The sequence below is a fragment of the Moschus berezovskii genome, chromosome 9 (assembly GCF_049115385.1).
Source record: "Moschus berezovskii isolate FMDL1 chromosome 9, NW_MosBer_1.0, whole genome shotgun sequence".
NCBI classification, from domain to species: Eukaryota; Metazoa; Chordata; class Mammalia; order Artiodactyla; family Moschidae; genus Moschus; species Moschus berezovskii.
Window position 1 is genome coordinate 57944462 of NC_142468.1, and position 15735 is coordinate 57960196.

Here is a 15735-nt window from a genome sequence, read left to right on the forward strand (position 1 = left end):
TAAGTCCCAAGTTCATTGGAAGGACTGATGCTGAAGCTGAAGCTCCAATAGTTTGGCCACCTGATGTGAAGAACTAACTCATTGCAAAAAACCCTGCTGCTGGGAAAGATTGAAGGCAGGAGGAGAAGGGAACAACAGAGGATGAGATGGTTGGATGGCATCACCAACTCAATGGACGTGAGTCTGAGTAAGCTCCAGGAGTTGGTGATGGATAGGGAAACCTGGCGTGCTGTAGTCCATGGGGTTGCAAAGAGTCAGACATGACTGAGCGACTGAACTGACCTAGTTACACTCTTGATAGGGATTTAATCCTTGTGTTTTGTTACCAGATAAACAGTGCTTCCATTTGTAGAATATCTGTTATGTGCCAAGCACTTTGGGTATTTTATATCTGATCTTCATTAAGGAACACAACAGAATTCCCATGAAGGTAGGAAGCGTTGCTGTTGTTCAGTCACTAAGTCATGTCCAACTCTCTGCATCCCCATAGACTGCAGCACGCCAGGCCTCCCTGCCCTTCACTATCTCCCATGAACTTTGCCCAAGTTCATGTCCATTGAATCGGTAATGGACTTGATTCAGTGGACTATCCATGATTCAATGGACTATCCATGATTCAGTTGGCTATCCAACCATATCATCCTCTGCCACTCTCTTCTCCGTTTTGCCTTCAGTCTTTCCCAGCATCTGAGTCTTTTTCCAGTGAATTGGCTGTTCCTATCAGGTGGCCAAAGTATTGAAGCTTCAGCATCCTTCCAATGAGTATTCAGGGTTGATTTCCTTTAAGATTTACTGGTTTGATCTTCTTACTGTCCAAGGGACTCTCAAGAGCCTTCTCCAACACCACAGTTCAACAGCATCAGTTCTTTAGCACTCAGCCTTCTTTATGGACTGACTCTCACATCCACCCATGACTACTGGAAAAATCATAGCTTTGACTATTTGGACCTTTGTCAGCAAAGTGATATCTTTGCTTTTTAATACTCTGTCTAGGTTTGTGATAGCTTTCTTTTCAAGGAGCAAGCGTCTTCTAATTTCATGGCTGCAGTTATTATCCACAGGAAGTGTTGGGTTCATTTTAAAGACAATGAAACTTTGACAGAGGAGAGTTCAGTGTTATACATCTAGTAGGCGTTTGGACCAGAATGAGAACCCAGGTCTTCATGGCGCTGGTCAGTGATAGATGTGTTCACAGTAAGCTTGTAGTAACGTGTCCGCATGCCCAAGTGAGGCCAACCAGGTGTCTCTCTACTCTTCTGCTTGGATTGCATGGTGACTCAGTTCCCTCTTCATTTAATAGAACTCTGCTTTTCATCTAAATCTGCCCATTACCTCTACCAGTTTATTTATTCTAGCTGTGAGCATGAGTTAGTTTTTAGCTACTTAATTGTACACATTCTGTTATTCCTACCGATGAAAGAAAAGAACTGGAAAAGCTGACCAGGTTGAGAAATTTGGATGGCATTGCTGGAGTGATTCCTGTAAAACATGGCCTCTTAGATCTTGCTAATGACTGAGCGACTGAGCAGAATAGGATGTCTCAGTGTTCTCAGCAGGGCTTTCTCTTTGTTCTGTAATAATTCAGATTGTTCCCCACTTTCATGTTGTTGTTCAGTCACCAAGTCGTGTCTCACTCTCTGTGACCTCAAGGATTGTAGCCCACCGGGCTCCTCTGTCCATGGGATTTTTCAGGCAAGAATACTGGAGTGGGTTTCTCAAAGAATAATTTTCTCTTGGTTAGACCTAGATTTTGAGATTGTATCATGGATAAAGTTTTAGTGCAGGGTCACTGCCCAATGCCCAGGCGTAAGTCTGTGAGTTAGGGTTTTCTTCTTATAATTGTTATAAGAAGATTATGTGTGTGTAGGGCTTCCCTGGTGGCTCAGTCGGTAAAGAATCCTTCTGCAGTGTAGGAGATCTGGGTTTGATCCCTGGGTTGGGAAGATCCCCTGGAGGAAGAAATGGCAACCCGATCCAGGATGCTTACCTGGAAAATCCCATGGACATAGAAGCTTGGCAGGCTACAATCTATGGGGTCACAAAAGAGTCGAACATGATTTAGTGACTAAACCACCACTACCTATTATATATACAGGGTAAAGTTCTTATAACATGCCAAAGTGGAAATGAAGTGAGTCTTGAATTATGTTTTTATTGTAGTTATAATCCCAAAGTAAAATTTTTTATAGTTTAGAAAGCCCATTTTCCTTGGTTAACAGATGTCAATATACAGGGAATTTGATCCCTTGAAAACAACTTTCATCTCGTTGTATGTCTCCATCAGAGCTCATGGGCAACACATCACAGGTGTGTGGTCCTTGAGCAGTAATATTTTGAAAGAAATCTTCTCTGAGCAGTAAGTGTCAACAGTGAGCTTAAAATATTCAGTAAACAGTGTTGTAAACAGATGTGCTATATCTAGGCTTTGTGGCTCCATTTATAGAGCACAGGCAGAGTAGATGGAGCATTATTCTTAATGGCTTTAGGATTTTCAGAATGATAAACGAGCACTGGCTTCAACATCAAGTCTCCAGCAGCATTAGCCCCTAACAAGAGAGTCACTCTGTCCTTTGAAGCCAGACATTGACTTCTCCTCTCTAGCCGTGAAAGTCCTAGATGACATCTTCTTCCAGTATAAAGCCGTTTTGCCAACATTGAAAATCTGTTGGTTAGTGTAGCCACCTTCATTATTGATCTTAGCAAGATCTAGATATCTTGCTGCAGGTTCTACATGAGCACTTGCCACTTCACCTTGCACATTTATGTTAGGGAGACGGATTCTTTATTTAAACCTTACTTACTAACCTCTGCTAGCTTCAAGCTTTTCTCCTGTAGCTTCCTCACCTCTCTCAGCCTTCCTGGAATAGAGGAGAGTTATTACGGCTTTGCTCTAAATTAGGCTTTGGCTGGAGGAAATATTGTGGCTGGTTTGATCTTCTGTCCAGACTGATAAAACTTTCTCTGTATCAGCAATAGGGTCTCACTTTTTAAATTAATGGTGTCTTCACTGGGGCAGCACTTTTAAGTTCATTTTTTTTTTTGCTTTTCCTTTGCTTTCACAACCTGTCTGTTTGGTGCAAGAGGCCTAGCTTTTGGCCTCTCTTGGCTTTTGACATGTCTTCCTCACTAAGCTTAATCCTTTCAGTTTTTGATTTAAAGTGAGAGAGTTGCGACTCTTCCTGTCAGTTGAACACTTAGAGGCCATTAAGGGTTGTTATTTATCCTAATTTGAATATGATTGTGTCTCAGGGAATAGAGAGGCTGGAGGGAGGGAGAAAGGCAGGAACAGCCTGTCTGTTCAGTCAGAAAACACTGAGCAGTCAGAACACACACAACATTTACTAAGTTTGCTGCCTTACATGATTGTGGCACCCTAAAACAATTACCAAAGTAACATCAAAGATCACTGACCATTGATCACATTAACAAATATAATAATAATAATAGAAAAATTTAAAGTATTACAGGAATTACCAAAATGTGGTAGAGACACAGAGTGAACAAATGTTGCAAAATGGCCCCAACAGATTTGCCTAAAGCAGGGTTGCCACAGACCTTCAACTTGTAAAAACCACAATACCTGCAAAGCACAATAAACCAAAGTGCAGTAAAACTAGGTACACCTGTATTAATTCTAATTAGGAATTTATCTATTGTATAGGTTTTATTTTGTTTGTAAACAAAAACATTATTATTTTCATTTGCTAGTATTTTTGTCTCGAAGAAACTCAGCCTTGATTGATGCCTTACACTGGGTTCAGTTCAGTACAGTTCAGTAGCTCAGTCATGTCCGACTCTTTGCGACCCCATGAATCACAGCACGCCAGGCCTCCCTGTCCATCACCAACTCCCGGAGTTCACTCAAACTCATGTCCATCGAGTCAGTGATGCCATCCAGCCATCTCATTCTCTGTCGTCCCCTTCTCCTCCCGCCCTCAATCCCTCCTAGCATCAGAGTCTTTACCAGTGAGTCAACTCGTCGCATGAGGTGGCCAAAGTATTGGAGTTTCAGCTTTAGCATCAGTCCTTCCAATTAATACCCAGGACTGATCTCCTTTAGAATGGACTGGTTGGATCTCCTTGCAGTCCAAGGGACTCTCAAGAGTCTTCTCCAACACCACAGTTCAAAAGCATCAATTCTTCGGCGATCAGCTTTCTTCACAGTCCAACTCTCACATCCATACATGACCACTGGAAAAACCATAGCCTTGACTAGACAGACCTTTGTTGGCAAAGTAATGTCTCTGCTTTTTAATATGCTATCTAGGTTGGTCATAACTTTCCTTCCAAGGAGTAAGCGTCTTTTAATTTCCTGGCTGCAATCAGCATCTGCAGTGATTTTGGAGCCCCCAAAAATGAAGTCTGACACTGTTTCCACTGTTTCCCCATATATTTCCCATAAAGTGATGGGACCAGATGCCATGATCTTCGTTTTCTGAATGTTGAGCTTCAAGCCAACTTTTTCACTCTCTTACTTTCATCAAGAGGCTTTTTACTTCACTTTCTGCCGTAAGGGTGGTGTCATCTGCATATCTGAGGTGATTGATATTTCTCTCAGCAATCTTGATTCCAGCTTGTGCTTCTTCCAGCCCAGCGTTTCTTATTATGTACTCTGCATGTAAGTTAAATAAGCAGGGTGACAATATACACTGGGTAGGAATAGCTAAATGTAACTGCTTTTGGTTTTGCAGATAATTTGGGCAAAATTATTTTAAATATGAACAGAACCTAAAACTCTTATGTGTCCTAGATATTTCAGAAGAAGCTTTTTTAGAGTGATAAAATTCCATAGAGGCATATCCTATTCCATGTTGGTCTTTACCATTTTACACATAATGCAGTGGTCCTTACTAAACAGCAAACGGTCACTAATGCATAGGCATGTGTCACAGTTGTGCATGTTGGAGCCTTGCACAAGTGCTTGTGTGTGCCTGTATGATGTGGTGTCTGTTTCATTTGGAATATCTGCTTTTCGCTTAAACAGGCACAAAGTCACATTTTCTTCATTGGAACCTTTCTTTGTTCTTGAGATGAAGAGATAGTTGCTCTGTGTTCCTGTGTGTTGTACCTCATCTGCAACCCTCATTCGGAATGGAGGCCTTCTGATCGTCTAGGCTTTTTATGTTTGCAGTGTGCTCTCTAAGATGACTTATCTTTATGATACAGATTTTCTATAGACATTAAAGAGAAGGAGGTAATCTTCATGTAAGGTCACAAGCAAGTGAGGATAAGGAACAGTGGTAAAACTGGAGCTGCCGTTCTTCAGATAAGTCAATGAAAGGCTTTATTTAAATGTTTAGAAATGGAAATGTCTCTTTAGTCAGAATAAAAAAAAGGTGCTAGTCCTAGAAGAAACACAGACTTTTCCTTCTCTGGGTAAAGATCACAAATTGTAACAGATGCTTATAACTTACCTTTATGAAACAATGAGTGTTCCATGATCTCATACAGGTCACCAAATGTATTTCTAATGGTAAAGGAAACAGTAGAAAATAATGTATTTTGATATAAGGAAAGAGAATCATGATATGGTTGGAAATGTTCATTAATGTACATTAGGCAGATTATTTTAAGGGATGGATATGTGATAAAAATGCAAATTGACATAACTACAAGATAAAGGTTTTACTGATCCATTTTAGAAAATGATGATTAGGTATTAGGTTATTTTGGTCAGAGAATAAAACTTTTTTATATAGGATAGAATTTTAGATATGACCTGAGATACTGATCTGATCTTTGAGTCATGAAAAAGATGTATATTGAAAGGGTTTAAAGCATCTCCTTAGATATATATAAAGGAACTACCAACTTTGAATAGTTTTACTTTTAACTTAAGTTTAACATTTTATTCATAAGAGTCTTAAATACTTGAGCAACATATGTATTCCGTTCCGTTCCGTCGCTCAGTCGTGTCCGACTCTTTGCGACCCCGTGGACTGTAGCCTACCAGGCTTCTCCGTCCATGGGATTCTCCAGGCAAGAATACTGGAGTGGTTTACCGTTTCCTACTATTTACTAAATAGTTTAGAAAAGTTACAGTGAAATACTGATTTTCGATGTAAATTCCATTGATTAGGCAGATTATTTCCATAATTTATTTCCAGGAGAAATTTTAGGAAAAGGGGGAAAATCTGGTTAAAAGAAATTTTGTTTGTGGAACCACTGCCTAGAAGGGCGATGAAAGTTTTGACTCAGACCAGGCCAGAAAACTTGCCACTTAGGGCAGAGATTACAGAGAACCTTCCATTCTGGTAAAAAATGTAAGGCAGAAGTCTTTCCTATCCATAATTTTATAAATGTACTTTAGACATCACTGCTGACTTATCTACATAAACCTCTAACCCTTCTAGCTGTACCAGCTTAATTTTGTCAGATTTACATTACTCTGCACTTGTCATTGATCTGTATTAGCATAAGAATTCCACAGAATTTCCTGACTGAATAGAGTATAAGAAATAACCTCAGAATATGTGGCTATATATATTCAGGTTTTAGGCTAGAGCATAATTGTATATGAGTCAATGCATTTTGAAAATTTTGTTTAAAAAATGTCCTTTGAATCAGAGATTAGGATGTAAGCATAGAATGTTAGACATCTTTAGTTCTTTAGATAAAATTTTTCTTCCTTTCAGCCAGTGTTTGAAAATTAGTATCTTTTAATCTAAAGATTTTATTTCTTAAAACAAACTTTAATAAAACTTTAGACCTAGTTTTCTGGTGCAGGTATATGATGTGAAGTTTTAACATGTGAGCATCTCCTAGAGAGGCTGTGTGGGAAATGAGATTCATAGTCCATCCGGGAGACAGGGTTGTGGTCCCATCTGTGTTACTCTCCTGTTGTAGGACTTCAGGCAGGTCCCACAACCCCCTTTTTGCCTCTTAGTGTTCCTCTTATGTGAGGTCAGTTGAGATCACTGCAAGTCCAGTTAGCTCTACTAGTCCGGGTTTCCAAACTTATTTTTAAGAAGTGGAATTCTGTCTTGAAGGTAATTTTGTGTGTAAGACAAGGAGAAAGTGAGGATGAGGGATGAGGGCGCCTCCCTGTGTTCTGAGCGCAGCGTTGCGGCCCTCCCAGCAATTCACCCTCCAGCGTGTTTGGCCGGGCGGGCAGAGCCACTCAGTGACTGTTTCCGTTTGCTTCAAGGGGCTATCAGCAGCAGGATGCCCATGAGTTCATGCGCTACCTGCTAGACCACCTGCACTTGGAACTCCAGGGTGGTTTCAACGGTATTTCCCGCTCATCAATTCTGCAAGAGAATTCTACTCTGTCTGCAAGTAACAAATGTTGCATGTAAGATTTCACTTTCATTTGTTCACTGATCACGAAGGTTTAAAATATTTTGAATGTGTATTATTTTCCTACAGCTTCATTTTGGACTTTCCAAAAATAATTTTATATTTTTAACCTGATCTTTAATCACACTGAGGCACTGATAACTTTTCTGAATTTTGGGGTTTTTTTTGCCTCTCGATATGAACGAAACAACCTTTTGGGTTGCTTTCCCAAATACTAATACTCCCAAATATACATTGAGATCAGAATGTTTATTTTGCTGAGGGAGACTTAATCGACTTTTATTTCAGCTTGGATTTTGGTTATTTGTCTCCTTGTGTTCAAATTTTTGGAAAAACTTTATACTTATCTGTGCAGGAAAGGGACTTTATGAGATGAATTTCCCAAAGAACAAAAGAAAATAATATATAGGGTCGCTGTAGTATTATTGCCTTGGAGTCAATAAATCTGTAGTCTCAGAGTTAATCTGATTGTATCAGAGAAGGGTGATTAATATGAATGGCCATACTTCTTAAAATGTTTGATCCTAAAGGTCCTAGTAGCTTTGTTCAAGTTAGAAATGAGTATAGAGGGGGAAGGAACTGTGATCTGGTTGAAATGTCCCTGCTGCTAGCATCAATTCAAACATAGTATTAAATGACAAATTCTGCTTTGTATTTTATGTGATGGTGTAATCACACACAAAGGATACTGAGCTGGGCTCTAAGAAGGCAAGTACATATGAAGTGAGGAGGTATCATATTTTGTGATAGTCACAGGTTGTTCTTTTAGTAACTCCTGAGTTTTCAGTATTAATCCATATCTTTTAATGATATTTTAAATAGTAGTAAATTTTAAGTTTCATTAGTGAGTTAGGAACATAAAAGTGAAAGTTGCTCAGTCGTGTCCGACTCTTTGTGACCCTATGGACTATACAGTCCATGGAATTCTCCAGGCTACAATACTGGAGTGCGTAGCTGTTCCCTTCTCAGATATTAAAAACTCAGGCTTCTTTATATTTCCTTAAATTCACTGGAGGATGCATTTCAGGATCTAAGGATGAGAGACTTGCTAAAACTGCAAAAAAAAAAAATCAGCAAAAAAGGTCTCCTATATTTGTATTTATTCGTATAAACACATCAAACCCTACTGAAGGTGGGGGTGAGGATGGTAGAAATAAATAGCCAGTGGGTTATTTTTAATATATAGAAACTCCTTAGTGCAAGTATAAAGGACCTTCTCAGTGTAACAGCCGGTCCAAGTAGCTGATATTTATGCTTTCTTGGTATGCAGTTATAATAAGTAGGATAGTGATTTTGAAATAATTTGTGAATCTTGTTTTAAAATAGCCAAGACTTGATTAGTATCTTTTTTTCAGAGGAAGAAATTGTAAAGGAAGAAGTACATTGAGTTTAAATGTACTGCTTTTTAATAAAGCAGTTTCCATTTTAATTAAAGGCAGCAGAGTATGTGAATATCAGTATGAAAGGATCAGTCATAAACCCTTTATTTTCAGTAGATTTTTTGGGGGTATATCCTTTGTAATACTAAAGCCATGTACAACTTAAAAAGCTACAGCATATTTCTTTTACCAGTACAGAAGGAAGCCCTTTCAAAGAAAAGGAAGCAGAACTTTTAAAATAATAGGTTTGCTTGGGTAGGTTTTTTCTGTCTCATCATTGCAGTAGGTTTCATTTGGAGCAACTCAAAGTATGGTTCAGTGTCTTAGGAATACTATTGACTGCAAGGGACAAAAACCACCTCAAATTACTATTAGTGAAAAAGAGCAATATACTGGCTCAGATAACTGCATAAGTGCACAAAAGTTCACATCTGTGTTCACTATAGTGCTATTAATGAAAGCACACAATAAAATAACCTCAGTGCCATTAATAATTTAATTTCATTTATTCTGATTTATCTTTGTTCTGTTGACAGTTTTATGTGGGTTCCTGTGGTTGCAGTGAAACCTGGAGCCATTTGGGATTTTAAATAATTTTAACCAAAGTATATACCCATCAATATTATATTGTTAAGAGAAGGAGCATAGTGTTCAGAGAAGGTGCTCAGGTCAGGCCAGCTGTGTGAACTTGGGCCAAGTTATTTAACCTTTGAACCTCAGCTTCCTTGTCTGTAAAATGGAGGTAATCTTCTCTACCTCAGAGTTGTTGTGGGGATTAGTTTAGCACATGGAAAGTGTTTAGAATGGAGCCTGGCGCGTAAGTACATAAGTGCTTGCTAATCATACTGTCACTGATGCACCTTGTCAGCTGGCACGCCATGCCCCTGTCACAGAGTGAGGTACACATCCAAGATATGTACTTCGGGAAGAGAAGACAAGCAGAGCAGGTGTGACCCTGATTATTCAGGTCAAAGATGCTGACAGTGCTCAAAGGGCTTTCTTTTTGGTAAGCACTTGTCTAGAAAGCATTGTACGTATATTCTCATTTCATCATCACCAGGCTTCTAAGGTAGATAGATGTCATTCCTGTTTGACCTTTGATGAAGCTGAGGCACACATAGGTTAAGTAACATTAGGACAGTTGGTGTCTTATTCTTACAGTGCTGTACATATTTTTGATCTCTACAAGGGAATTATATTAAGTGTTTAATTGAGAAATCATATCTCTACCAGTGATGACGAAGTATATGTTAAATTTGTTTACTTCATTTTGCCCAAATGTGAACATCTAAAAAAAATCTTAAACTATCTTTGAAGGTTGTTGTTCAAAGTAATGTAATTTAGAGAGATCCTCATATGATGAGAAATTTTGCAAAGGATCTAATATAAGGGGGTTTCCTGAGGGGTATATTTGAGGGAAAAGGGGTCCTCTTGCTGTGAGTACAGGTATGTATGTGATCTATTAGTAATGGCAAATGTTCAGCATTAGTAACCTTTGTAGTATAGAAAGTAGTGGGATTGGTAGAGGGGTCAGAGGAAGGCCAGTGGCTTAAACCTTTTATTTGGTATACATCTATTTAGCTTTTAAGCTTTTGTGTTATTCTGTAACTTAAATTAATATATATATCCGCCAAAGGGAGTAGGGAGTGACCTAGAGGAGCTTTTACATATATTTTAGTTTTTTGCTGAGATATTTTCCTTTGTGATTTTCTTTAGAAATGGAGCATCTACGGTTGTCACGGCTATATTCGGAGGCATTCTCCAAAATGAAGTTAACTGTCTCATATGTGGGACAGAATCTAGAAAGTTTGATCCATTCCTAGGTAAGACATATTTGCCATGTGATGATATGATACTGTATTAATAACTGCAATGTTTCCTTTGAAAGCTAAGACAGTAAAGAGATAAATCCTTAAAATACATCATTTTGGAAATTATTTTTTGTGTGGTTATATATTCCTGTAACAGTTCTGTTTTCCTATTTCCTTTTAAGACCTTTCATTAGATATTCCAAGTCAGTTCAGAAATAAACGCTCTAAGAATCAAGAAAATGGACCAACTTGTTCATTACGAGGTAAAGATACTTTAATGTTCTGGAATTTCTTCCCTCACCCTGAAATAGCTGAATAATACATTTATAAGTTTCATCTATAAGTGCTGTGTTGATTATTTTAATGAATTTGTGCTATAACTTAAGTCAAACCTGAATGTCTCTTCCTGTCCAAAAAAAAATTGTTTAGCAAGAATATCTGCCAGAGGTATTGACCTGCTGTCAAGTGTAAACTACTTCTTACCTCTTTTTATTTTTAAACTTTTTATTTTGTATTGGCGTGTAGTCGATTAATAATGTTGTGATAGTTTCAGGTGGACAGCAAAGGGACTCAGCCATACATACATGCATATGTATCCATTCTGCCCCAGACTCTTCTTCTTTTTAATAATTGTAAATCTATCACAAAACTTTTCTTCTGATCTAATGAAATAGAATTTATTCTATGGCTATTCCCCTAGTATCCAGAGGGAGAAAGAACCTCAGAAAAGCTTTATAAATTGTGGTGTCATTTACTCTTTTGTATGACTGGTAATTTGAGAGCTCTTGATGATAACAACTGTTGGCTAAGCCTGAGGCCTTGGTTTTAACTGGGAAATTAAAAAGCACATTTAAGAGATTTTTGAACAAATTTTTTCCTTCCTGAGTATTAACTACTTTAGTCAAGGCAAAAGACCTGTCCTTGATCAACCACTAAAATGACTAATTATTCTTTTCAGTCAGAGAAAGAAGAAACTAGGATTAGAAAAAAAAAAAGATGATCTAGTATGTGTCCTGTCATTAAGGACCTCTACACTGAAAGCAAATAACAAAAGTTTCTACCCTGAAGGGCATGTTCACCAAAAGTAACTCTTTTTTTGTCCTTTAACAGTTTTAGGTAATATTGTCATAATGATTTATATACATATTATATAATCTTTTCCTACAGAACAGAAGAAGGTTCTGTTGGTCTAAAACTGCACTGTCCAACATGCAACCACAAAGTCACATGTGCCTATTAAAATTTAATCAAAATTTAAAACTCAGGTGCTCTGTAGCCATATGTGGCCAGTGGTCAGCACAGATGCAGAACATTTCCACTATTGCAGAAAGTTCCATCATGGACAGTGCTGCTCTAGAATCAAATTATTCAGCAAAATGTATATGAAAACACTTTGTAGATGCTTTTAGTTTGTTCTCCATCTGACAGTTTTGTCTGTCTTTTTTGAACAAGAGTATGGAATAAATTTAAGGAAGCCCCATTCATGCCGCTTCCCCCTAAAATATGTGACTACAGTATGTTTCTCTAAAACTGTTTCTGGCCTGTTTGAGATGAAGAAAATATCACAGTTTACTTGATAGCAAGTGTCAGATCATTTTCTCTGTATATTTACAGCATGTGAATTCAGGCTAGTTTAAGCATGAAACAAACATTATTTGATCATTTAGAGAGGAAATCAATGAAAATTTTAAAGGAATTAGCCTTAAACTATATAATCTAAATTAGACTGAATTCATCTTAAAATTTCAATAAGAACACTAATATTAATGTTATTCCTCAGTGTGTATATATATATGGGTATATATTTGAATAATATTTCCTCATGTTTAACAACACTGATCAGTCCAGATGAGTTTTGACTTCAAGACACAGAGACACTCATTTGTTCTTGTTTCTTTCCTTCTTATCCTCAGTGCTGATTCCTCCCACCCCTCCTGAATTGGTCACATACTTGGTTCTTATTGCTTTCTATAACATTTCACTTAAACTTATCCCAGAATGCTCTAATACTGAGAGATTTTTCTTTCTGGAGACCATCCAGGAGAGTGACACAGCTTACACAGGTGGTTATAAGCTGTACTTACTACAAACAAGAAAAGTGACAAGTTGCATTTGCCTCACATCCCAAATAGAATTTTTCTTGGCATAGACTTACTGAAATCTGATACAGATTGGTATTAGCATCAGGGGGCCCAGAAACATGTTTCCTGTATTCTCAACTGACTTTCCTTTGAATCCTCATGCTTTTGATTTTTATTTTATTAAAAGAGCTTACTGTCAGCTTCAGAATTTCTAAACCATGCAGTATCTGTGAAACACAACAAAATGAGATTTTCAGATGATGCTGATAATTTTCAAGAAGGTGTAAAGGACCCAGGAGGCTAGAAAAATTTCAGGATGAAAAAGCACCTTATTTCAGAAACTTTCATAAGGTAACCAAATTGCACAGTAGAAACACAGCAGCACACAGTGGCATTATCTTTCATGATGAACCATCAAAGACACCTACCTGTGAGTCAGGGCTCAACTTCTGCTTAAGAATGAGAAAGAGGCGGGAGACAAGATGGTGGAGTAGGACATGAATTTACCTCCTCTCACAAAAACACCAAAGTCACAACTGATTGTTGAATAGCCATTGACAAAAAAGACTCGAACCCACCAAAAAAGATATTCTACACCCAAAGACAAAGAAGTCACAGTGAGATGGTAGGAATGCTTCTGTTTTATAATCAACTCCCATATCTGGTGGGAGGGTGACCCACAAACTGGAAAATAATCATATCACAGAGACTCTCCCATAAGAAGTGAGAGTTCTGAGCCCCACATCAGACTCCCCAGCCTGGGGGTCTGGAATCAGGGCCTCCAGAGCGTTTGGCTTTAGAAACCAGTCAGGCTTGACTGTAGGAGCTCCACAGGGCTGGGGGGAGCAAGAGACTCCACTCTTGGAGGGTGCCCACGAGGTTTCACATGTACTGGGACCCAGGGCAAAGCAGTGACTCCATAGGAGCATGGGCTCGACCTACCTTTGGGTCTTAAGAGGGGGTCCTGGGGAGGCGGGGGTCAGTTGTGGCTCACTGCAGGGGCAAGGACAGTGGTAGTGAACACCCCAGGGAAGGCTCATCATTGTGAGCTCTCCCAGAGGTGGCCATTTTGGCACCTGGCTCCACCCAACAGCCACCTATAAACACATCACTTGAGACAGCCCTGCCTATCAGAGGGACAAAACCCAGCTCTACCCACCAGTGGGCAAGTACCAGTCCCTGGATCAACTCACCCACCAGGGGGAAGGCACCAGAACCAAGGAGAATTATAGTCCTGCAGCTTGGAAAATAGAGACCACAGATGCACAAAATTAGATACAATGAGATGGCAAAGAAATATGTTCTAGACGAAGGAACAATATAAAACCCAAGAACAACTAAGCAGAATGAAGACAGGCACTCTCCTTGGAGAAACATTCAGAGTAATGATAGTAAAGAAGATCCAAGATCTCAGGAAAAGAATGGAGGCATAGACTGAGGGGATGCAATAAAGAGCTAGATGCTTTAAAGAACAGAGATGAACAGTAACGGAAATGAAAGACACAGTAGATGGAATCAGTAGTAGAATCAATGGGGCAGACGAAAAAGTGAGCTGGACACCAGATTGCTGGAAATCACTGCTTTGGAACAGAATTAAGGAAAAAGAAATGTGGACAGTCCAAGGGACTTCTGGGACAACATTAAATGTACCAACGTTTGCATTGTAGGGGTCCCAGAAGGAGAAGAAAGGGCCTGAGAAAGTATTTGATAAGATAATAGCCAAAAAATTCCCTAAGGAAAGGAAACACACATTCAAGTCCAAGAAGTGCAGAGAGTCTCATACAGGATAAACCCAATGAGGAACACATTAAGACACACATTAATCAAATTGACAAAAATTAAAGAGAAAATATTAAAATCAACTAGGGAATTCCTGTCTGGTTATCAGCTGATTTTTTTTAAGCAGAAACTCTGCAGGCCAGAAGGGAGTGGCATGATATATTTAAAGTGATGAAAGGGAAAAAACACACAACCAAGAATACTCTACCCAGAAAGGCTTAGCTTTGACAGAGAAATCAAGAGCTTTACAGACAAGCAAAAGCTAAAAGAACTCAGCACACCCAAATCATCTTTACAACAAATAGGAAAGGAACTTTTCTAGACAGAAAATTAAGGCCACAACTAAAAATGAGAAAATTACTAATGGGAAAGTTCACTGGTAAAGGCAGCCAAACAGGGAAAGTAGGAAATCAATCATACACAAATATATCAAGACCTGCAATGGTGAGGAGAGTACAAATGCATTTGAAATTAAGAGACAGGCAACTTAATCTTGTGTGTATGTGTGTATATATATATATATATATATATAGACTGCTATATCAAAACCTCATGGTAATTGCAAGCCAAAAACCTACAAGATACATGCTCACAAAAAGTAATCCAAACCCAACACTAAAGATATCCATCAAATCACAAGGGAAGGGAAGAAAAAAGACCTACAAAAACAAATCCAAAACAATGAACAAAGTGGCCTTAAGAACATATATATTGATAATTACCTTAAATGTAAACAGATTAAATGCTCATTCAGAAGACACAGATTGGCTGAATGGATACAGAAACAAGACACACACACATGTATGCTGTCCTCAGGAGACCCACTTCAGATCTAAGGACACATACAAACTGAAAGGGGATGGAGAAAGGTATTCCGTACAAATGAAAATCAAAGAAAGCTGGAATAGTAATACTCATATCAGGCAAAATCGACTTTAAAGTAAAAAATGTTACAAGAGGCAAAAAAGGACCATACAAAATAATCAAGATTAATCCAGGAAGATATGACAATTGTAAATATGCACCCAGCATAGCATTTGTCTTATACATGGAGGAACTCCTAACAGTCATAGAAGGAGAAATGGATGGTAACACAATAGTGGGGGACTTTAACACCCTACTTACATTGATGGACAGATCCAGACAGAAAATCAGTAAGGAAGCACAGGCCTTAAATGACACTTTAGAGCAGATGGACACCACAGTACAAAACCTAGGGGACACAGAAAAAGCAACTTTAAGAAGGAAGTTTATAGTAAGACAATCTTACTTCAGAAAACAAGAAAAATCTCAAGTAAACAGCCTAATCTTACAGCTAAAGCAACTAAAGAAAGAAAAACAAAACTCAAAATTAGCAGAAGAAATCATAAAGATGGGAGCAGAAAG

The 15735-nt window shown here is 38.4% G+C and overlaps 1 protein-coding gene across 2 annotated transcripts in view; it reads left to right on the forward strand.

The window, feature by feature from the left end:
* The window catches only part of USP3 (ubiquitin specific peptidase 3), a 112474-nt gene that overhangs the window by 60251 nt on the left and 36488 nt on the right, over positions 1 to 15735 (forward strand). For both annotated transcript variants that reach the window (XM_055435450.2, XM_088839677.1), the window contains 3 exons: positions 7148 to 7294; positions 10395 to 10501; positions 10672 to 10752. In XM_055435450.2, the coding sequence (XP_055291425.2) occupies positions 7148 to 7294; positions 10395 to 10501; positions 10672 to 10752 (335 nt within the window). The remainder of the gene's footprint in view (positions 1 to 7147; positions 7295 to 10394; positions 10502 to 10671; positions 10753 to 15735) is intronic.